This window comes from Lithobates pipiens, unplaced genomic scaffold (assembly GCF_037356315.1).
Source record: "Lithobates pipiens isolate NorthernLeopardFrog02 unplaced genomic scaffold, aLitPip1_a1.2 Scaffold_22, whole genome shotgun sequence".
Classification (NCBI taxonomy): domain Eukaryota; kingdom Metazoa; phylum Chordata; class Amphibia; order Anura; family Ranidae; genus Lithobates; species Lithobates pipiens.
In genome coordinates, this window is record NW_027507784.1 from 129,967,434 (window position 1) to 129,993,058 (window position 25,625).

At 43.7% G+C, this 25,625-nt stretch overlaps 1 protein-coding gene and 1 pseudogene across 1 annotated transcript in view; both read right to left on the minus strand.

The window, feature by feature from the left end:
- The window catches only part of RAMP1 (receptor activity modifying protein 1), a 187,760-nt gene extending 182,377 nt beyond the window's left edge, over window positions 1–5,383 (minus strand). Inside the window, exon 1 of the mRNA XM_077448310.1 lies at window positions 3,419–5,383. Within this exon, the coding sequence (XP_077304436.1) occupies window positions 3,419–3,470 (52 nt within the window). The 5' untranslated portion in view covers window positions 3,471–5,383. The remainder of the gene's footprint in view (window positions 1–3,418) is intronic.
- A 9,453-nt stretch (window positions 5,384–14,836) lies between these two features.
- On the minus strand, window positions 14,837–14,944 carry LOC143925815 (U2 spliceosomal RNA; annotated as a pseudogene).
- Window positions 14,945–25,625: the final 10,681 nt, after the last annotated feature.

Consider the following 25,625-nt stretch of genomic DNA (forward strand, 5'->3'; position numbering starts at 1 on the left):
ATATAGACCAAATAGTTAATTACAATGGTAGTGAATATGATTAGGACAAATTAAATCACTGCCAGGGGTGCTTACAAATGGTCACTTTGTGGTTCCATGGGTTATACCTTCTTATGAAGAAATAATGCCCTTTTCACACCTAAGCGTATCAGAAACATGGGCAGAATTGCGCGATTCTGCGAGCAACTCCAGAACGATGCCAAATCCCAATTTCCCTTGGTATTAATAAAGTATTCTGTATTCTGTAAATGCGCAATGCTCTTGCAGTGCCATTTCTTTTTAATGGTACCCCAAATGCAGTGAGATTTTGCCAAAATTTGGAACATGAGCTTCTTTTGGGACAACATGCGTAGGGCAACCCATTCAGGTGAACACACTTTACTTATGCACACGGAAATCATGTGTATATCATACAAAAAAAAAAAACTGCAAGCGGAGGTGCGTGTCCCTGTTATGCAAAGTGTAAAGGGCATAAAAATTATTGCTAAAACTTCTCAAGCACCCCAGCAGCATTATAGTTTTGCTATCATTTAGAGGTTTTATTTATTTGTTTATGCTTCTCCTGCATGAAAATGTACAAAATATTAATAAATATTTAATATAATATTTAATATTATATATATATATATATATATATATATATATATATATATATATATATATATATATATATATATACACATATATATATATATATATATATATATATATAATAAATATTATATTTTTTATATTAATAAAAAACAGTAGTGGTAGTATTTGATCACCTCTGCGGTTTTTATTTGCTGTGCTATTCAACAAGATGGGTTTCTTAATTAATTAAATTAAGAAACCCATCTTGTTGAATAAAAATGTAATAAAACAGAAAAAAAGTAACTTATATCTTGAATAGTATCCTTTTATGTATCATTCACATGCAGTTATCAAAATACAACAGTTTTCAGAATCGTGACCCTATAAGAGCAGAGAAAATGGAATGAATTCCTGGCCACTCTTCAAGTTTTGCCCATTTTTTGGAGAAAATGCTACGAGACATCTGTTCTAGCTATTTTATTTACAGACAGGTAGAAGTTGTTGTATTTTGTTTAAAACTTTGTACACAGGATGAGAACATCGGACAAATGATTCTGTTTTGTTTTTTTTGTTTTTTTGCATTCTAGTCTCATATCGAAAATAAAAGGGTCACTTACGTTACGAAAATCCTTGTATGACACAATACAACTTTGGAAGTGATATAATGTGTTGTAATCTATTGTAATGTATTCTTTCATTTCTGAGCATGCGTGGTTTTGGTCTTCTGATTTTTTTCAGACTAATACTGTACCGATTAAACAAAAATTGTACCTTCTGGCATGGTACCAGAACATTTTTCGTGGTTTGCCCCTTTGGATAATTTTGCATGAACTGTCGTGATCGGCTCTCGAAAAGCTCTGTACTAACAATCGGATTATTGCACGATTGATTCAAAAGCGATATTTTCCATTTAATTTTCCTATCGTGCACTAGACTTTAAAAGATGCACACTAATTTCATCTGAGAATGTATAAGGACATCTGATAAAGGCGGCTATGCTGGCCATACACCTGGCAGGTATTTAACCACTTAAGGACTGGATTTACTCCCTAAATGACCAGGCCATTTTTTGCGATACAGAACTGACAATTGCGCTGCCGTGCGACGTTGTACCCAAACAATTGATGTCCTTTTTTTCCCCCACAAATGGAGCTTTCTTTTGGTAGTATTTGATCACCTCTGTGGTTTTTATTTGTTGTGCTATAAACAATTTTGAAAAAAAAAAACAATATTTTTTACTTTTTGCTATAATAAATATCCCAAATATATATATATATATATATATATATATATATATATATATATATATATATATATATATATAATATATATAAAACGAATTTCTTCCTCAGTTTAGGCCAATATGTATTCTTCTACATATTTTTATGAAAAAGAATTGTAATAAGCCTATATTGATTGGTTTGCGCAAAAGTTATAGCATCTTCAAAATAGGGGATAGATTTATGGCATTTTTATTATTATTATTTTTTTTTACTAGTAATGGCAATAATCAGCGATTTTTAGCAGGACTGCGACATTGCAGTGGACAGATCAGATACGTTTGACACTTTTTTGGGACCAGTGATATTTATACAGCGATCAGTGCTATAAAAATGCACTGATTACTGTATAAATGACACTGGCAGGGAAGGGGTTAACACTACTGGTGATCAAGGGGTTAAATGTGTTACCTGCAGTTGTTTTCTAACTGTATTGGGGATGGTGTGACTGGGGAAACACACAGATCTGTCTTCCTTGTTTGATCTTCCCTGTCAGAATGAAGATTTGCCTTGTTTACACAGGCAGATCCCTGTTCTGGCACTGCGGGGAACGATCGTGGGTGGCCGGCAGACATCAAGTCACCCGGACCCACTGATTGGCTCCCCTGCTGGCCAATGGGAGCGCGGGCACCCACAAAAGCGAGTTCCCGAGCCGAGGTACAGCTATGGCGATTTGCGGGATCGTGCCACCTTGCTGGAGTATAATGATGGTGGCTGGTCGGCAAGTGGTTAACAGTTGCAGTCACCTTTCAATCACAAAAATAGCTTAACAATCTACCACTAGCACTTTATATCCAAACTATAAGTAAGTTGCCTTAATTAGCTTCATTCCATGTTTGCTGCCTGAAACTGATGGCGCTTAGCAGAAACCATCCAGGCATGAGGCCACCATTAGGACCTGTGTCATGTTCCTTGGAATTCTTTACCCTGCAGGGACTGGAAAGCTGCAGTGTGGGTGATCAAAAATTCTGTGTAGACAGAACTTGCTTTATAGCAGAATATATATTTAAAGGACCCTAGGCATGACACAAGGGAGCAGTCTACAGTACATTTCATCTCGTACTACATAATTAATTGAACCCTATATATAGTGTCAAGAAATTTCCATTTACCTTGCAGCAAACAGATCTAAAAGGAAGAAAACGAGCACACTGAACAAAGCCCACATATACTTAGCTAAAGTAACCCTGGAGGATCTATTTTGGAAAAACCCCAGTACTAAGGAATTCTTATGTTTTCCTTGCAGATGACCAGTTAGTAAAGATGTATAGCTGCAAAAGATATAATATTTTACTTACCTGGCACCTATAACCCATATAAATAGGAAAATTCCTATTGGGTGTGTGTGAATCACATTTGTAGTATTGCATGTTTAATTAAAGTCAAATACTTGGTTGACTTGTCATGAATCTATTTTAAGTGCATCTCAAGGAAGTGAAGAACCAATCATAGTGATAATTATATTAAACATGCTAAAACATATGTCTATGCACCATGAAAAAGTCAGTGCGAACACCTACTGCACAATCAGACACTAAGCAGTAGAATGAGCACAAGACACTTACCTATGAGGATCCAGAGAAGATGTCTGGATGTCAGAAGAAATCCTAGGTTCATTGCTGTGTCCTGGGCTCAGAGCACTGGATACACATTTACTGCTGGAGCCATGAGAACACTAAAGTCATCTCTGAGTGGTGATCACAGCAAGAATTGGATATATCTCCAGAGGACCAGGCACAATGAGGTGCAGGAAACTTCTATGAAGATGATGAAGGAGGTGCTTTTGGTACCCACCACCTGTGGGCGTTTTATAGCATTTCAAGTTCACAAAGCTAGTTCTCTATGTAGCTGGAAGGAATGTTTGCTAGATTACCATTCCTATAACTCATGGAAACCATAGGTAAGTTTTAACCCATCTGGAGGAGGAAGGTTATCTCCAGCACAATCCCTTCTGAGATGCTGATGCCAACTGGATGATGAAGTTGTTGCTACAGAGCTCCAGCGAAAGTTTACGACCTGAATGAAGACAATTATCTTAAAATTTCAATGGCAAGTGATGTGTTTTAGATATTTGGTAGTTGAAGGTTGCATCCAGAAGTTCTCCTTGTCTGTGGGATCTTCTCCTTTGATGTAGACTTGTGTGGTTTAGTAGAGAAGAATGGAAGACCCTGTTTCATATGTGTGTGTAGGTGGGGAGGACAATCCTTCAGTGTGTGTAGGTGGGGAGGACAATCCTTCAGTGTGTGTAGGTGGGGAGGACAATCCTTCAGTGTGTGTAGGTGGGGAGGACAATCCTTTAGTGTGTGTAGGTGAGGAGGACAATCCTTCAGTGTGTGTAGGTGGGGAGGACAATCCTTCAGTGTGTGTAGGTGGGGAGGACAATCCTTCAGTGTGTGTAGGTGAGGAGGACAATCCTTCAGTGTGTGTAGGTGAGGAGGACAATCCTTCAGTGTGTGTAGGTGAGGAGGACAATCCTTCAGTGTGTGTAGGTGAGGAGGACAATCCTTCAGTGTGTGTAGGTGGGGAGGACAATCCTTCAGTGTGTGTAGGTGGGGAGGACAATCCTTCAGTGTGTGTAGGTGAGGAGGACAATCCTTCAGTGTGTGTAGGTGAGGAGGACAATCCTTCAGTGTGTGTAGGTGGGGAGGACAATCCTTCAGTGTGTGTAGGTGGGGAGGACAATCCTTCAGTGTGTGTAGGTGGGGAGGACAATCCTTCAGTGTGTGTAGGTGGGGAGGACAATCCTTCAGTGTGTGTAGGTGGGGAGGACAATCCTTCAGTGTGTGTAGGTGGGGAGGACAATCCTTCAGTGTGTGTAGGTGGGGAGGACAATCCTTCAGTGTGTGTAGGTGGGGAGGACAATCCTTCAGTGTGTGTAGGTGGAAGGTCTTCCCTCAAGCTTTGTTAAGATGCGTTGGATGGTCACTCCTCCTGTGTAGGTTGGATGAGGTTCTCCTATGCGTAGTCCTTCTATAGATCGGGAGGTTCCTGCCTCCCTGGACGTGGAGGGTCTCCAGCCTCCTGCATCTAAGTTTAGATCCGAATGCGATATAAATAGGATGTGTAGGAACACAGTGCAACCGGGATCTGTCACTAGAATGCCAGGAATGTCCGTGCCGTTGCTATAGATCGGGCTGTCAGTGGTGAATGCAGGTCGGGTGTCAGGGAGGCTTGGGATGGGTGGGAGTCCAGGGTAGATCGCGGTGACATGGAATCCTATAATGACTTTAGTGGAGTTAGTTGTCTCTCCTGTCCTCGTTGAGTTAATGTGACTTCCAGCCGCAGATATTGGATTACTATAGAGCAGCAGTAAGTGTGACTTGCTGTTGTCCCTGCGATCTGATCGTCTCATAGTTAGGTGGCCTCTCCTTTGTCACACTGCACACACCTAGCATGGCTGTACATTGGCAGGAATGCAAGGCACACTCCCAGAGCAAAGATCGCCGCCTGCTCCTGTCTGCACTTATCTAGAGGACTGCCGATCTATAGAGCATGGGCGGCCGGCCGGCCGGGGGAAGATCGTGCTTTGTATGCCTGCTCTCCAGTCCATCTACAACACTCCAGGGCTCATCTCCTCGGGGAAATCACACTGCTCACAGATAAACAGCCCTGCCTGCCACTATGCCGCTTGTCTGGACTCCAGGCAGACACAGCTAAATACATAGAATAATGGGGATGTTTATTCTGCTAAAGGATTTGTATTTTTGTCAATCCATTCCTGAGATTTACACAGTTCTGCCACACAGCACAGCCCTGTCAAGCAAGGTTGGAGAGCTGATTATTCTCTGCTGCAGTTGCTTTTTTAACCTGTTATGATAGATCGCCCCATGCATGTACTGTGGCAGACAGGGGTGGCTCATCCTTTAGGGGCGCACGGGCGCTGCCCCCCCCATCTGTGCCGCCACAGCCCCCCCCCCCATTCATGCATCTGGCCACTTGCAGGATGCCAGGCGCATGAATTACAATGGCGGGAGAGTTTGTCTGAAGCTCTTCAAAATAGGGAGGTTTCGGGGCACAGAGAATGCGCTCACAGCCCACCCAGGTGTGTTAGAATAGCGAACAAATATTCACTATTCTAACACTGATCCTCCTCCCAGCCAATCAGGAAGCGGGTATGAGACCCATCACCCGATTGGCTGAAAGGATAGGGGATCCTATTGGACGCCTAGGAGGAGGGGAGGAGATGCACAGCCACTGAGATGAAGGAAAGAGACACACAAGCCGCTGCCTGCTGCCCGCTGCTTGATGCCCAAAGCCTGCTGCCCGCTGCCTAGATGGGGTAAATGCCAGACCAACTGGCAGAATGGGGGGTTGGTTGTCCCCCACCCCCCAAAAAAATACAAGGTGCCACTGGCAGCACTCCTACACGAAATCACGTACCTGTATGTGATTTCGTGCACTGGGATTGGGGCATGCGCTGCCAGCGACCAGCTCTCGCTGTGATTGGACACATAAGGAGCCAATCAATGGGTCCAGCAGACGCAATGTCCACTGGGACACGCTGATCATTCTCAGGAGAGGCAGATTGGTGGTCTGCATAGCTCCCAACTGTCCCTGATTTCGATGGTCTATCCCTGATTTCAATGGTCTGTTTTTGACTTGGAGCAATGTCCCTCTGTCCCTCTTTCCTCCTCATTTGTCCCTCATCTTGGTCTGATCTATATAGTTATATATAAACTATTTATGTTTTAAAAAGTGTTTCCCAGTGCTAAACCTTTCACCCACTTTCTAAATTGCTGAATTTGTAAATTTCAAAAGCCAAAATAAAGGAATGGTAGTAGTAAAAAAAAAACCCTTGTGGGTTAATTCTCCTTTAGTGGGGGGAGGGGATGCCAGGCGGCGTGTCCTTTGCCTACATACTTTAGCTAGTAGGTGTCCCTCATTCCCATCTCAAAAAGTTAGGAGGTATGTGTTCTGTGAGAGGGGAAGATGGAGATGTTGTGTTCTTGCTAAGCAGGAACACATATCTCTGTCTTCACCCAGTCAAAGCATCCCGCACACAGTTACAAAGCACTCCCTAGGCGGAAACACATACAAAATATTGGCATAATGTTCAGCGCTAAACCATCTGATGAAAAGGTTTAACATTTAAATGAGAAGGCATGCATCTGCATGCTTATACATGAAGGTGCAACCATGTGAATTGTGAGTGGATTGAAAGTTCTGAACCCCTAAAAATTAGTCTCTAAAGGGAGCGAAGCTGCTTCAGGCTTGGGCTGGGGAACCCGATCACTGTGAAGGATTGGCTTGGCGCTTCTCTCTCCCCCTATTACAAAGCACTCCCTAGGAGCACATTTAACCCTTTGATTGCCCCTGATGTTAACCCCTTCCCTGCCAGTGTCATTAGTACAAGAACAGTGCATTTTATTTTTAGCACTGATAATTGTATTAGTGTCACTGGTCACAAAAAATTGTCACTTAGTGTCTGATTTGTCTGCTGCAATGTCTCAATCCCGCTAAAAATCGCTGATTGTCGCCATTACTAGTAAAAAAATTTAATAAATAAAAAAGTTTGTAGACGCTATAACTTTTATGCAAACCAATCAACGCTTATTGAGATTTTTTTTACCAAATATATGTGGCGGAATACATATTGGTCTAAATTGATGAAGAAATCACATTTTTTTACATTTTGTTTTATGGGATATGTTCTATAGCAGAGCAAAAAATATAGTTTTTTTTTTCAAAATTGAGTTTTTTTTAGTTTATAGCGAAAGAAATAAAAAACGCAGAGGTGAGCAAATACCACCAAAAGAAAGCTCTATTTATAGGAAAAAAGGAGATCAATTTTATTTTGGTACAGCTTCAAATGTCTGCAGAAATGTTAGTTAAAATAGCGAGTGCCATATTGCAAATAATGGCCTGGTCATATAGGGGGGTGTGACGGACCCCGCACTCAAGAGGACTATGTCTGCAGTATAAGCTTCCCTTACCCGGTACCAGCACGATCCAAGATCCGTTAGCCTACCCAGTCAAGACCCTACCCTTGTCGGGACATCAGTGTAGGGTGGTAAGAAGCATAAGACTGTTTATTTAAACACAGGCACAAAGAGATATACACTCAGCAGACAATCCCCCCTTCTTTGCATAATGACACAGGGTGGGGTAAATTCAGTAACATACAGGCACAAAACTCTTCATCAGTGGACAGTCTTTAGTTTAGGAAGGGCTAATAGCCGACAGTGGTTTTATTAACACTTAAAGCAGAATCCCCCATTGGTACACCTCCCCCCCCCCCCCCCCCCACACACATACACACAAAACACTAAACCGTTATCACATTTGTGAAATTTCTTACCGTTTAAGAGATATGACTGATTGAATTTCCAGGAAGTCAGCTTTCTGATTTAAAAAATGCTTAATCTTTTCTGGCAAGGAGGAGGTGTTAGAACAGTGATTGCATCATATCCTCTTCTCTCTGTCTAACTGTAATCAGACTACATTTCCCATGAATCTTTCGGATTGGAGTGAATGTGGAAGGTACACTAGGCTTGTACCTGTAAATGTGAACTCGCCCACTTCAACATAAATCACACCCCTCATTCTGCAGCCAGCAAGCCATATCTAACACACGGTATGATAGGTTACAGCCTTATAAATGCAAAGCATTTTAATATAAATGTATATTAATATAAATTGAATGCATTTAATAAATAAATATAAATTCATTTAATAAATTGAATGCATTTAATATAAATGCAAACCAGTGCAGCTTATCGGTGTCCACCAGTGCTGAATGTCAGGGACCACCAGTGCAGCATGTCAGGGACCACCAGTGCCGAATATCAGGGACCACCAGTGCCAAATGTCAGGCACCACCAGTGCCAATTGTCAGGTATAGCATATGGGAACGCCGCTCGTTGATGTCCTGCCCCCGCTGTCATTATGATTGACGGTGTACTGTTCCTATAACGGTTGGGGTGGGAGATCAGTGAGCGACGTTCTCGTATACTATACCTGACCCCGCGGGAGATCCCCGCTGTGTATATACAAGTAATTACTGGTGATGATCCCGCTCTGCGCGGGGACGAAGTGGAAGGGGGGCAGATTGCTGGCAGGGAGGAGGAGGACACCTCCTCCATGGGCGACACAGACTGGGGGCTGGGATACCCCCTCTGCCCACAACATGTCTGCTTCCTTCCTGCTCAGCTTTACAGAGGACTGCAACTGGACATGTCAGACCGCTGGCTGAGCTTAGGAGAGGGATAGAAGCCAGCGGTCTTATAAACAGGAAATCCACAGGCAATAACATTTTTTCAGCAAGTTCAGCAGAAAATTACAGAGGAACTACAGAGCTCAGAAGAACATGGATGGCAAACTTGGTGAAGGTAGGAGATCAGCAAGGACATGGAAAAAAATTTTTGGTCGGAGTTCTGCTTTAAGCTAATCCACATAAGCATATATATCCCAAAATAGTTTGTTCCCAAGGCAGAAACAATAGAACTATGGGATACAGCCACTTAACAATAAACACATAACAACCCCCACCCCACCTCAAACTATCCAGCAATGGTCTATGATACACTCCTACAATATTCCAGTAGTCTGAAAGGTGGAATTATTTATTTTCATATATTTATTGAGGGAGATTGTTCATAAATATTACTGTCCCAAGTGAAAGAGTTCCTTCATTCTTTTAACATAAACCACACATATAGAACCCAGGATAATAGGGGTAAAATGAAATGCTGAGTCCGATGTGGTTGTACTGGGAGACCAAAAGTGACCAAAGTGACTCCATCACAGGGTGTACACCTTCTGGAGCTGAAGTGGTTTATTCAAAGGGAAATATGGAGTTTTATTTAATAATCATACTTACCTAGGTGGATGCCGCATTGGTCTGATGCTGCATCTGTCCACCGGCCCCTTTAAGACTGGGAACCAAGAACACAGCTGATCGCTTGGTTCTCAGTACTCCGTGAGTAGAGAGCTGGTGATTGTCAGTCACTGTTCTCTGCCATCCCCCACACTCACTGGAGCACTGGGCTGTAGAGGGGGCGGAAGTGGGAGCGGTCGGCTCAGACTCTCAATGGTTCGCTTAGAGGCTTAGCTGGGTGCCGGTCCAGATATGTGGGCAGATCCTGACTTTATATTGTTGCAATCTTTTTTCAAGCCTGGGCCGGCTCTGTGATGTCAGCAGACAGCGGACTTCAGCCCATTGTCTGCTGAAAACGGGTCACACGAGTGCAGAATGAACTGCACTCCTGTGATCCACAGGGGAAGTACAGCCAAACGAGCTTTGGCTGCAATTGTCCTTTAACCACTTGCCGCCCGCCCTATAGGGAATTGACGGCGGCAAAGTGGTTTCATAATCCTAACCGGACGTCATATGACGTGATTAGGATTATGAGCCGCTGCGCGCCCCCGGGGGCGCGCATCGCGGCGATCGTTGTTGCGGGGTGTCAGTCTGACACCCGGCAACTACGAACTCGGTAAAGAGTCTCCGACGGAGACTCTTTACCATGTGATCAGCCGTGTCCAATCACGGCTGATCACAGTGTAAATGGGAAGAGCCGGTGATCGGCTTTCCCTCACTCGCGTCTGTCAGACGCGAGTAGAGGAGAGCCGATCGGCTGCTCCTCTGACAGGGGGGGTCTGTGCTGATCGATTATCAGCACAGCCTCCCCGAGGATGCCCACACTGGACCACCAGGGACACCACTAGACCACCAGGGAAAAGGTAATAAAATCCATAATCCTCCCTAGACCACCAGGGATGCCAGTCAGCACAATGGGTGAAAAATCAGTGCCCATAATGGATGCCAATCAGTGGCCACAATGGGCATCACTGATTGGCATGCATTATTGTTTGGCACTGATTGGCATCCATTACTATAACACCGATGCCGCCTATGAGTGCCCACCTGTGCCGCCTATGAGTGCCCACCTGTGCCGCCTGAGTGCCCACCTGTGCCGCCTATGAGTGCCCACCTGTGCCGCCTATCCATGCCCACCTGTGCCGCCTATCCATGCCCACCTGTGCCGCCTATCTATGCCCACCTGTGCCGCCTATCCATGCCCACCTGTGCCGCCTATCCATGCCCACCTGTGCCGCCTATCCATGCCCATCCGTGCCGCCCATCCGTGCCGCCCATCCGTGCCAGCTATCAGTGCCAATTTGTGCCACCTATCAGTGTCCGTCCGTGTTGCCCATCCGTGTCGCCCATCTGTGTCGCCCATCAGTGCCGCCTATCAGTGCCGCTTCATTGGTGCCACATTGGTGCCCATCAGTGCCACCTTATCAGTGCCCATCAGTGTAGCCCCATCAGTACCCATCAGTGAAGGAGAAAACGTACTTATTTACAAAGTTTTGAAACTGAAACAAAAAAAAACATTGCTGTGAGCAGAGTCATGCTGAGTTTTTATGGATGCACACACCCTGGCTCAGTAGAGAGATGGTACCATCTGTCCCCAAGCGGTTTGCTATAGGTGCAGACACAGAAGAGGAAGAGCAGAGAGAGCAGGACTCCAGCAGGAGAGGTTCAGGGATGCTCTGTGCAATGCCATTGCAAAGAGCAGGTAATTATAATATGTTCTTATTAGGTAAAAAAAAGTTAACTTTCAGAAACACTTTAAAATGATTCTATAGCCAAAGTTTTTCTTTTATTTATTAAAACAATAAAAAAAATAGAATAAAATAGGTTATACTTACCTGTTCTTTGAAACAACTTTTGCCCAAATTACCTCTTCTTTTCGGTATCCACTGGTGCTTTGGTCCTTCTTCCTGTGAGTGCCCCTATAGCAAGCCGTGTGCTACGGGGGCACCAGTACGGGCATGCTTCCGAGGCAGGCTGTGTGCGTTCATAGACTCACAAACACACACAGTGAAGGAATGTCATCAGCACACCAGGCATTCCTAGAAAGAGTAACCGGCACCCCCCCCCCCCCCCCAGTCCAGTTGGTTAGGTCATCAGGAGCACCGACACATACCCCATCTATGGCGGGCAACGTTTCTACCGGGCGGCGACTTCTTCCCCTGCTCTCTTGCACAGGGCTCGCGGCGGCTTCTGCCGTGTGTCTCCTCCCTCCTCTTCGGAGGTTAATTGGAATGCTTCTTCTTTTGGCCAATCAGGAAATGGGTCTCAGACCCGCTTCTTGATTGGCTGGGGGGAGAATCAGTGTGACAATAGCGAATGAATATTGTGTGGGACCAGGGCACAATGCTCTCCAATCAGACCCTTTTTTGAATTCTATTAGAACCTCAGGCTCTAATCACGTGCTTCCAAAAAAAAAAACTGATTGTAATCCATGCGTTCGGTGCCCTGCATGTAGATTAGGGGGCTGGACACATGAATGGGGGGGGCAGTGCCCCTTTGCCCCTAATGGATGGGCCACCACTGGTAGTGATCTCTTGCATCTACAATAAGGCCCCATTCACACTTTATGCAGAAGGAGTGCACATCTGTGCTCAAAGTAATTTTAGTGTGTTTGGTGACTACACATACACTTTACAACAACCAAAGATTTGTGTGTGACTAAATAGAGTTTTGTGTGTGTGTTGTGTGCGCAAACACTATATACACATTACATATCATGCCTTCAACAAAGACAATTTGCTGTTTCTCTGTTAACCACTTACCGACCAGCCGCTGTCATTTTACTGGCACGATCCCGTGAACCGTCGTAGCTATACCGCTGGCCACGAGTGATCGCGAGCAGGAGAGACAGAATAGGGACGTGTGTGTGTTCTGTTCTGAGAGGAGTGAGAGATCGTGTGTTCCTATTAGCAAGGAACCATGATCCATTACTTCCTCTAGTCAGTCCCCCCCCCCCTTGAATTAGAATCACCTCCCAGGGGACACAGTTAACCCCTTGATCACCACCTAGTGTTAACCCCTTCACTGCCGGTGATATTTTTACAGTAATCAATGCATTATTATAGCACTGATCGCTGTATAAATGCCAATGGTCCCAAAAATGTGTCAAAATTCTCCGATGTGTCTGCCATAATGTCGCAGTCACGATAAAAATCGCAGATCGCCGACATTATTAGTGAAAAATAATAATAAAAATGCTATAAATCTATCCCCTATTTTGTAGATGCTATAACTTTTGCGCAAACCAATCAATATACGTTTATTAAGATTTATTTTTTTTACCAAAAATGCGTAGAAGAATACACAGCGGCCTAAACTGAGAAAAAATTAGCTTTTTTAAAAAAAAAAAAATTTATTATAGCAAAAAGTACAAAATATTGTGTTTTTTTCAAAATTGTCGTTATTTTTTTGTTTATAGGGCAAAAAATAAAAACCACAGTTGCACAAATACCACCAAAAGAAAGCACTATTTGTGGGGAAAAAAGGATGTAAATTTTGTTTGGTTGCAGTGTCGCACGACCGCAAAATTGTCAGTTAAACCGACGCAGTGCCGAAACGCAAAAAATGGCCCGGTCATTCAGCAGCCAAATCTTCCGGGGCTGAAGTGGTTAAAAAGAATGAGCTCAGAGCAGAAAAAAAGACCATGATCATGTGATCAGTCTTATATTTGTGTGCCCTTTATAACTATTTTTTTTTTTGTTGTGAAAAGCCTGTGGCATGTGAAACACCCAAAAACTCCACTCGTGCCAAAAATGTACACACACATAAAGAGTGATACACAAAAACGTGCAAAGGATGCTATATGGTCCTACCCAGGAAGGACATTACCCTGATCCCCTGAGACGGGGACTGAGGTACTTCATTTGGGTCTATCTGGCCGAAATCAGACGACCCCCTTTTTCTGGATAGTTTGCCGAAACAGACCCACCCCAGTACTCGGTGGGACTTCCCCATCCAGGTTGCCATTACGCCCAGAGGTTTTGCATAGCCACCGTCACCCCTAATTCACCTCGCCGTAGATCAGGGACGGAAGCAAGCGCCACCTCCTGGCAACTGATAAGAACACATTTTTTTTTTTTGCACGCCTGTGGCGTGCAAAACACACTCAAAAACTTCACCCGGTGCATAAAAAATGTGCACACACATAAAGAGTGACACAAAAAAGTGCAGACGGGTACACAAGCCCTCTAAAATCAGAGGGCCTTGTCCTGAATCCCCCGGGGCGTTAGGCTCCTGACAGGGACAAGGAAACTTAAAACTTGGTCTTCCTGGCCGAGACCAGTCAGACCCCGTTCTTTGGAAGGTCTGCCGAGACAGACCCACCAAAATACTAGGTGAAGCTCCCCCGAAGGGGGACCCCAACCCTAAGGAAGAGGGCGAACTAAGCCAGAAGGCCATGTCCACCCCCTCCACAGACTTCCAGGACAGGCCCTGGGACCTGTGACCCTACTCATTACATCAAACGTGCAAAGTGACAAAACAAGACGTGACAAACACACACTGAAAGTAAATAAAATGTGGGGAAGGGATAGTGGAGAGATGAGTGAAAAGGTGGTCATTGTGTGAAACAATGACCAGGCCCTCCGGCCAGGAATAAAAAATTCCCCTGGTCCCAGCCAAAAGGCCCGGCCCAAGAGGCAGGTGCTAAAAAAGCGTGTTATGGTGCAGTGACCTAGGTACCCAAAATCAAAGTGACCCTCACTCACAGTGATTCTTAGGCACCCCTGGGCTGCCACTCCAGGGGCACTTACTCCATGGGCTTTCAAGACCTCCCTGACCCACAGTCCGGACCACAGCAGCCCCCACCCTAGACAGGAAGGCATGAAGATCAGGAAGCTTGGTGAGAGCCCTTTGCCATCAGGCTCCACCGTCGCTCCCATCACTACTTCCTAATTACATTCGGGAAGTACTAACCGCTCCTCCCCCACAGCATAGGGAGCAGCCGGTTTTCCCTCCCGAAAAACTGTCCAGGGCTAGAACTACCCCAATCCAGGCCAGAAGGCCAGGTACTCGACCCTCTGGGTCAGACCAGTGGCAGCACCCATCCTCACCAGGAGCATCCTTCCAGACAGCTCAGACTCGACCATGCATCGGCCCCCAGTTTACTGTCGACGGGCACGACGTGGTCCCTACCGAAACCGTCCTTCTGGATGCTAATTCCGCCATCGGAGAGTGCTGACTAAACCCTCTCTATTAGGGATGGAACAGCGCCTCCTTTGGCAACTGATAAGACCAGATCCTACGCTTGATCTTAGCCAAAAGGCAGAGAAGCGATGTCCAAGAGATGGTTTGTAAGGTTACACTTCCTACTGTGCAGCGTGATAAGTGAGAGCAGAATTCCAATACTCTCCTTTCACCACCCACATGAAGGCCCAGAAACACCCACAGTAGCCCTAAGACCCACCCACATCAACTACCAGAACTGGTACAAGTGACTCCCATAATCTGCCCTGAAACTACAGAGACTCAAAAGATTGTGGGACATATAGTATCAGAATTAGTAAAGGAAGGAAATAGGAAGTCATAGGAAATAGAAGTACCTTGAAATTCAACCAGGAGAAGGAGTGACATCACAGACACAGAAACCTGCTTCATGCAGCTAAACAAGGTAAGTTACTCACAATCTAACAATTTGACACTAGGGTTTTGATTCAGTTACATGCACAATGCATCTGTTTTGGGGAGGGAAAGCTGGAGATCTGCTTTAGGGATGTATTACTAAATACAGGGCCAAAGTAATCTGTGCCGTTTATTTCTGTCTGGAGTTCTGCTTTAGTATAGCTGTAAAATAAGAGTTGTAGAATGGCTAAACATATAGCTTGCTTCTGCAAGAGTATGAACAGATGACTTGCATTTATTTATATATAGGGCATACTTTCAGTGATTTATTGCTATTTATCTTTTAACTATGCTTTAAAGCGGTCAAATAAGGGTCTTTGTAATTAATATGTATGTCTATGCTCTATAGTTATTTTTGGCCACAACCACAACCTCTTTTTGAGCTGTAAGATAAGATTAAAGGGCTTTTTAAAATATTTGGTCTATCCTGTCACTATTGTTCTTGATAGATATAGAAGAGGATTTCACAAGGTTGACCACTTTGAGCAAAATCTATCACAATCATTTCTGCAAGCTACAGCGATTTGTAATTTCATAACTCAATATCAATATCAATATTTTCCGAAATGTATATGGATTCCAGTGGTAACATAAACCGCAGCTAAAGACATTTTCCTTATGTTACATTTCCTAGGTTACAATGAGGTTTTCTGTTAAATAAAGAGCATTTACATTTGAAAACAAACAGTTCATATCTGATTATTATACACAGTGCTTTGACAAACAAAATGCCATTTGGTTAGGGTTTAGTATCTGGGGGATCAAGATAAAAGAGCAGCAGCAAGCCCCAGATGACGTTAATTCTAACGAAACATATCGGGTGGAGCCCATGTCCGCGAGGTACCATGCAAACCAACCCTCTATACTGGTCGATCGACTTCTAGGATGTTTTGGATCCATTAGTGCTTGTTTTATACTGGATGTCTGAAGGTGTTAAGCGCTGATTTCTTTTGATAAACTGTGGAACAGTTTTACACTATGTGGCTGTTTTATCTTTCCTTTACGGGTCCTACTATGGAGTAAAAGTTACCAGCAGCCATGACAGTACCACTACCTGCAATATAATAGAGGAAGCTGGTTGGATCTTCTATACTTTTATATCACATCTGCCTAGACTCATATAATTTGAAGTCTAGACCAGTGGCATTTTATATCAATATCAGTGGAGGTGCACTTCGGTGATCAAAACACACACCAATTTTACTCACTGTAACTGGATGTTCATCAAGTAATTCACCTGCATTGTGCAGAACAGCACCAGTTGCTCACACTTTATGGATACTTGTTTATTCATTAACCAGTTTCGGACTGGCTAACACAGCTATACGGTGGCAGAAAGGCTCTCCTGGGCGAAATCCCATATATATACGGCTTTGCCCAGGTGAGCCACCAGGGGGCGCACGTGCGCCTGCTGCACAGCGGGGGACCCCAGGCGCATGGCCAGGGGGCACGATTGCCACTTGCCACACTGCGATCACCTGCACAGGGATTTCAAAATTTCATAGTTAGTAAGGTTGAATAAAGACACCAGTCCATCCAGTTCAACCTGAGTGAGTGTCTACAGTTGTCCCTATCCCTGTACATTGCACACTCACATTGGTCCCTACCCTCAAGGATCACACAATCCAAGGTACCCATTCATATACTAGGGTCAATTTTGGACAGAAGCCAATTAACCTACCTGCATGTCTTTGGATTGTGGGAGGAAACCGGAGTACATGGAGGAGAACATGCAAACTCCTGGCAGGTAGTGTCATGGTTGGGATTCAAACCAGTGACCCTTCTTACTGCTAGGTGAGAGTGCTAACCACTACACCACTGTGCTGCCCACAGCACACACAAATTCCTGTGCTGTCAGAGAAGAGAAGACAGATCACGTGTTCCTACAAAGTAGGGACAGCTATCTGTTATCTCTCCTAGTTAGTCCTAACCCCACACAGAACACAGTGAGGGAACACACAGTTAACCCCATGATCGCCCCCTAGTGTTAACCCCTTTCCTGCCAGTGACATTTATACAGTAACCAGTGCATATTTATAGCACTGACCTCTCTATAAATGTCAATGGTCCCAAAAATGAGTCAAAAGTCTCTGATCTGTCCGTCGCAATACCTCTAAAAATCGCAGATCACCACCATTACTAGTAAAAAAAAAAAAATGCCATAGATCTTTCCCATAGATTTTTTTTTTTACCAAAAATATGTAGAATACATATTGGTCTAAACTGATGAAGAAATTAGTTTTTTTTTAAATTGGGGTATATGTATTATAGCAAAAAGTAAAAAAAAATATTTTTTCTAAATTGTCACTCTTTTTTTGTTTATAGCGCAAAAAATAAAAACCGCTGAGGTGATTGAATAGCACCAAAAGAAAGCTCTGTTTGTGGGAAAAAAAGGATGCAGATTTCGTTTGGGTACAGCATTGCATGACCGTGCAATTGTCAGTTAAATCGACGAGTGCCAAATTGTAAAAAGTGCTCTGGTCGGGAAGGGGGTAAAATCTTCCGGGGCTGAAGTGGTTATCTATGTTTAGCACTGCAACACTTTTCTATAAACAACTTCACTCTACATTTTACAAAGATCAGTTTGCTGAAACCAAATTTGATGCTGTTATTTTTTGTTTGAAGGCAGGTAAGGTAAGACTGTCCGGCCATAAAAGAATTAGTGATCCTTGGATGCCAGTGTGCGTCATAATTAACCACTTGCCGCCCGCCCATTGTCAAATGACGGCAGCAAAGTGGTTTCAATATCCTGACTGGACGTCATAGACCGTCCTCAGGATTTTGAGCGCCCCTGGCACCCCGCAACTACAATCTCGGTAAAGTAAAGTGTAAATAGGAAGAGCCAGTGATCGGCTTTTCCTCACTTGCGTCTGTCAGACGCGAGTAGAGGAGAGCCGATCGGCTGCTCCTGTGACGGGGGGGTCTGTGCTGATCGATTATCAGCACAGCCCCACCCCCGAGGATGCCCACACTGGACCACCAGGGACGCCACCAGACCACCAGGGATGCCCAGCACCAGTTATGCCACCCTAGACCACCAGGGATGCCAGTCAGTGCCCACAATGGATGCCAATCAGTGCCCACAATGGGCACCACTGATTGGCATGCATTATTGTTTGGCGCTGATTGGCATCCATCAGTACAATACAATGCTGCCTATCAGTGCCCATCCGTGCCACCTATTAGTGCCCATTCATGCCAACTATCAGTGCCCATCCATGCCAACTATCAGTGCCCATTCATGCCCATATGTGCCGCCTAGCCATGCCCATCTGTGCCACCTATCCATGCCCATTCGTGCTGCCTATCCATGCCAATCTGTGCCAGCTATCAGTTCCAAATTGTGCCACCTATCAGTGTCCATCTGTGTCACCCATCAGTGCCACCTATCAGTGCCACATATCAGTGCCCATCAATGCCACCTCCTCAGTGCCACTTCATTGGTGCCACCTCATCAGTGCCGCCTTATCAGTGCCCCTCAGTGCCGCCCCTCCAGTGGCCATCAGTGAAGGAGAAAATATACTTATTTACAACGTTTTGAAACTGAAACAAAAAAAACATATTTTTTTTCAAAATTGTCTGTCTTTTTTTATTTATTTAGCAAAAAATAAAAACTGTAGAGGTGATCAAATACCACCAAAAGAAAGCTCTATTTGTGGGAAAAAAATTATAAAAATGTCATTTGGGTACAGTGTAGCATGACTGCGCAATTGTCATTCAAATCAAATTGTCATTCAAATTTACGACAGCGCCGAAAGCTCAAAATTGGTCTGGGCAGGAAGGTGTTTAAGTGCCTGGTATTGATGGTTAAAAAGATGACATGGCATACAGTGCCTTGAAAAAGTATTCACAATTTTCCACATTTTGTTATGTTACAACCAAAAACGTAAATGTATTTTATTGGGATTTTATGTTAGACCAATCCAAAGTGGCACATAAGTGTGAAGGAAGGAAAATGATAAATGGTTTTCAATTTATTTTACAAATAAATATGTGAAAAGTGTGGCATGCATTTGTATTCAGCCTCCCCAAGTCAATATTTTGTAGAACGACCTTTCGCTGCAAGTGTTTTTTGGAATGTCTCTACCAGCTTTGCATGTCTTGAGAGTGAAATTTTTGCCCGTTCTTCTTTGCAAAACAGCTCAAGCTATGTCAGATTGGATGGAGAGCGTCTGTGAACAGCAATTTTCATTCTTACCACAGATTCTCAATTGGATTTAGGTCTGGACATTGACTGGGCCATTCTAACACATGAATATGCTTTGATCTGAAACATTCCATTGTAGCTCTGGCTGTATGTTTAGGGTCGTTGTCCTGCTGGAGGGAGAACCTCCCCCTAGTCTCAAGTCTTTTGCAGACTCTAAAGCACCATACACACTATCAGTTTTTCTGCTGAGTTTTTCCTTCAAGTTTACCAAAACCATGTAGTGCAAGGGCCTGCCAGATTGCAAACAAATTGAAACTCCTAAGGTTTGACCTCATATTATATGGTTTTGGTAAATCTGAAGGAAAAACTCAGCAGAAAAATTAATGAATAGGGATGGAAGTGTGTGTGTTTGCTCTATTTTTTTTAAGTTTGTGACATTTCCTGTCATGCATTGACCTGTTGTTTGCTTCCCCTGAGTTTATTTGCTTTATCCAATCATCAGTTTTATTTTTTATTTGTAAATACCTTGTTATCATTAGTAATCAGTTGACCCTATTGGTTCAATTCTGTTGGTGGTGGTCTGACTGGTCGGGCAACACTGCCGGTGGTTGGACTTCCTCCTGTCCAGGAGCTGTGATGCGCTTGGTGTCCCCTCCCCCATCTGGGGGGGTGGATGCGCCGCCACTGCATGTCAGCGTCACGCAACCCACGTCGGACGTGCGTGCTCCTATGGACGCTAACGCGCTCGATGAGGTGGTTCTCCATACTCGCACACTACAGTGGCGGGGCGTTTGTGCCGGCTGGCCAGGCGCTATTGTGCCCATTTGGCGGTGCTTTTCGCCCCTCCCTGGTGTGTGCTGCCGTGACGTTGGTAGGCGGTCTTTGTGATGGCGCCCATATAGGCAGAACCACAGTTGTGCTGGCTTGCTGGCTCTTGAGGCTCCCATTACATTACATTACAACTTCACTGTCTAACCTGTCCTTCACCTCACTTTTTTCTCCTTTTTATCTCACTTTCTTTTTTAGCGGCACCTGGTTTTCTTCCATTTCCTATCCAGATTTCACCTGCACCCTCTCCAGGGTCACTTCAGCATTGGCTGCACTCCCTCTTTCCATCACGTTCCCTTCCTTCCTTCCCTTCACCACCACACTCACTCTGCTCACCCCAGTCCACTTCCTGGCATCACTCCTTGCTTTGAATTTTCCCCCCATATTTTCACTCCCTACACAGGTTTGCCTCGTAGGTTCATGCCAGCCTTGGATGATGCCTTGCGGGTTACCCCCACCGATCTGTCCACCTCAGCTCCCGGGGGGTTGTGCCTCCAAATGGCCGGCAGTGCCCGACATTCAGCCACCATCACACGAACCATAATGCGTAAGCATGTACCTTAGGTGGGGCTTTTCATACTATAGATAGATGCTATAGATCACTCTTATACCACATTTTTCATGTGGTATAAGAAACTCGCGCTTGCTCCTGACGAGTGGCACCCCAGCCACGATACGCGTAGAGCTACCAAATGTCATGTTCTTCACAATTTTATCTAATTTTCTACCATTGTTATGCAATTTCTACCTCACAGGAGATCTGAGCTACCTGTCATGCAGGCATTACATCATATTTTATGGTTTTATAACAACTTCAATTTGGTGTACTGTGGAGAATTGTTGTGTTCATATTATCATGTATTTTTGCTGTTATCACGCTAACGGTGAATACCCCCTCTACTTGTAATGGATTTTACTACTATATGCATGTTATACTTTTTTTTTATGAACCTAATACATTTTTCCCAATTGTTCACCAAATGTTATCTTATTGCACTCACGCACTTCATTCAAAGTCCCACCCTTGTTGCTCTCCCCACTTTGATTATTACAGGGATGGAAACACATGACCATACCAGGCAATTGTTTCATCTAAAGTCCCAAGGGATGGAAATATGTGGCCTTACTAGGCCATAATTTCACGTAAAGTCCCTAAATCTTCTCCCAATTAAATAGTGTGTATGGGGCTTAACAGGTTTTCAAAGATTGCCCTGTATTTGGCTCCATCCATCTTTCCATCAATTCTGACCAACTTCCCTGATCCTGCAGAAGAAAAGCATCCCACAATGTGATGCTTCTATCACCATGTTTCACGCTGGGGATGAGGTGTTCAGGGTGATGTGCAGTGTTCATTTCCTGCCACACATAACGTTTTTCTTTTTTATGCCAAAAAGTTTGATTTTGGTCTCAACTGACCAGAGCACCATCTTCCACATGTTTGCTGTGTCCCCCACATGGCTTCTCGCAAACTGCAAACAGGACTTTTTATGGCTTTTTTTCAACAATGGCTTTTTTCTTGCTACTCTTCCATAAAGGCCAGATTTGTGGAGTGCAGGACTAATAATTGTCCTGTGAACTGTCATCTCTCCCCTGACTTGTGGATCTCTGCAGCTTCTACAGAGTTACCACGGGCCTCTTGGCTGCTTCTCCGATTAATGCTCTCCCTTCACTCCGTGAGATGTTCAAAGCTTGGGATATTTTTTTATAATCTAACCCTGCTTTAAACTTCTCCACAAATGTATCCGTGACTTGTCTGGTGTGTTCCTTGGCCTTCATGATGCTATTTACTAAGGTTCTCTATCAAACCTCTGAGGCTTTCACAGAACAGCTGTATTTATAATGAGACTATATTACACACAGGTGCACTACGTTTACTAAATAGGTGACTTCTGAAGGCAATTGGTTCCACCAGATTTTAGTTAGGGGTATTCGAGCAAAGGTGGCTGAATACAAATCCACACTTTTTAGATATTTATTTGTCAAAAATGTTGAAAACCATGTATCATTTTCCTTCCACTTCACAATTATGTGCTACTTTTACTATTGGCTGTAACATGAAAAATTTGGAAAATTTCAAGGGTTATGAATACTTTTTCAAGGCCCTGTATATGGACTTTTACTCTAGCAAAATCTGACAACCAAAGGTAATCAACCACATAAGAAAACCTAAACTGAAAAAAATATGTTGTATGAATTTGCTTAATTCCTTCTGAAAAATGTTACTTGCTTCACTGCAAAGCTGATGCAATGGCCGAAAGCAAAATTTTGGTTTCCTGAACCCCTCCCCCCAATGGCAGTATTTTATGTTTTCATTATACTTACATTTTTTCAGATGTCCCCTGGTCAGTCATGTAATACTCCATATTCCCATCGCACATGTTTCTGGAGAAAGCTCTAGAGCAGTGATTCTCACCCAGGGTTCCGTGGAACCATAGGGTTCCTGCAAAGGTTGCTAGGGGTTCCTTCAGCATTGGGCAATTTCTGCCTCTCAGATAAGTTCCCACTGACACCATTGATCTTTTTAGCTATCTGTAAGGAGGTAATTCTTCCCAATGACCACAAGTGTAAGGGCCATTCTTCCCACTGACCATCACAACATTGTATCATGAGTTGTAGATTTCTATTTTTTAGCAGGGGTTCTCCCAAGACTGGAGAACTATTTCAAGGGTTCCTCTGTGTTGAAAAGGTTGAGAAAGGCTGCTCTAGAGTTTTGGGTGCTGAAGCAATCACCAGCTGGAGACTGGATCAGAGAGCCACAATGAAGATATTTGCCAGCACATTGGGGATCATCAAGTTGAGTCCAAACAATTGTTATTGAAGCATGACCACATCACAATAAAGACAGTGAAATGTTTCAGAGTCACGCAAAACCCCTTCATCAGGCATGATGTAGGGTTATGCCTGACTGAAACATTTCACTTTATTGTGATGTGATCATGCTTCAATAAAAACCAATTGGACTCAACTTGAGTTATGGTGTGCTGGCAAATATTTTCTTCATTCTGGTCAGTCATGTGACTGAGCAAGAATTCCTTGGTCCTCTCACCGTTAGTGAGCAATCATGGACATGATCACCACTCTGTGCAACAATACAATATTTCTGGGTAAATATTACCAACAGACAAGAGGCACGAGTATGGGGGCACCCTGGGCCCCATCTTATGCATGCCTCGACCTAGGTCTATGGGAAGAGGAGGTGGTTTATAAGTTCTCAATGTACCTCGGCCACTGTCTTCTGTGGCTGAGGTATATCGATGACGTGCTCATGGTATGGGCAGGGACAGCTGAACAACTTATGGACTTTATGTCCCAATTAAACATTAATGAAAGGAACAGTCCTTTGACCTACTCGTGCCATGTTGAGACACTTTCTTTTCTCACTTTGCAACTCAGTATATTGGGTGAAAGGGTAATCACCAGTATTTTTCAGAAAGAGACAACAGCAAACACTCTCCTCCTAGCACAGAGTCATCACCCAAAACCACTCATTAATGGTATACCTACAGCACAGTTTCTGAGAATTTGGCAAAACTGCTCTGAGGATGAACGATATCAAAATGAGGCACGTGATATGTATCAACGATTTAGACAGAGAGGTTATTCACATCACCCTCTTAGAAGGGCCAAAAGTAAAGCAACAAAGACAAAACAAGAGGACCTCCTTACCCATCAAAATAAACATTTATCGGAGTTGAAGAATAGTGAGCAAAATTACCTGAGGATTATTACGAGGTTCGGCTCGAAGTGGGCGGAGGTACAGGAGATTCTTGGCAAGCATTGGCATATCCTGACATCCGCTCCACTGGTGGCCTATATAGTAAGTCCAAGACCTCTATTGACTGTAAGGAGAGCACGTAATTAGGGTGCTGCCCTTGTCCACTCTGAGTGCACAAGAACTGTGAATGACAATTGGCTGACTAAGTCTAAGCCTCCACTGGGTATGCATGCTTGTGGACACTGTATCTGCAGGTATATACATCAAACTGATGTGTTCACCAATCCATGCGGTGAGAATTTTTTAAAAATTAAACAGTTCATCAACTGTTCAACTACATGGGTCATTTATATGTTGACCTGTCCCTGTGATAAAATCTATATAGGTAAGACTAAACGTCAACTCCACATTAGGATTGGCGAGCACATCATTGGCATTACGAAGAAGGATGATGATCGTCCGATCCTTTTACATTTTACTAGGTACCATGAGGGTGACCCAAAGGGCCTTACAGTTAAGGGAATCTATGTGTTGTATATACCCTATAGAAGGGGAGATTTTGATACCATTCTTCTTCAAAAAGAGAAGATGTGGACTTATTATTTGGATTCTATGGTCCCTAAAGGGTTAAACACAGAATGTAGTTTGCAGCCTTTCTTAGAGAAATGACTCCCAGAATATAGCAGTGTGGTAAATGAATAACGTCTGCTATTTAATTATTGTAGATTTGCTTACTTTATGTGACTGGCTTGATTATTAGATTTTTTTGATGTTTGCAATCTGTATCCAGTGGTGGTAATTTTTTTCTCTACAATAATTTTCTTCCTTTTCTGTTGTATTCAGTTTTTTCTGTGTTTTTCTTGTTTTTTCTTTTCTCTGGTTTTTCTGTCTACCTTGTGAAGATCTTTTATTAATGTGGTAGGTCTATCGATTTTCTCCACTTGCCGTCAATGAGAGTCTTTTGCTCCATAGTGCACTGTATTTAGTAACCGTGCTGAATGTTCGGTTTGAGAGTTGCTGTGGGTGACATCTAGTGGTATATGACAGCAATTACACTATTGATAAGCTATTTATACCCGTCTGTCCCACTCCTTGCTCTGAGGAAACCAGCATCCATTGGCTGGTGAAACGCGCCAACACGTCACAGCAAGACCACGCGCTGTTTAACTACGAGTGCCAGCATTAGCTAAACAGCTGACTGCTTGCCCATGGACATATATGGATACAAACCATAGGTCGCAGCTCCACAGAGTGGGATCTTTCTGTTCATCCATATACAGTTATCTTATTGACACAGAAAGCGGCTCTATGCTTGAATTACCCAGGGGTAAAGTCACCTTATTGGAAGATGGCCGGAGGCTGCTACGGAGTGGGTGAGAGTATCTATATTCCCCCTGTGTATTGATGCAATTTGAAGATGCAAAGCAAGAAGATATAATTTTCCTAGCCGTCCTCAAGTACTGCCCCGTTAATGATTGCAATCAAATGTCTGAATACTAACTTTGCTGCCAAAAGCCTGTGTGTATCTCTCTACGAAAGATGAACTTTTGAAATCAGCTGTTTATTGTGATACATCACGCCAACATGTTTGCTACTTTTTGATGAGTTTTGAAACTTTAGGTCAGCAATGACTTTGTGATATTGATA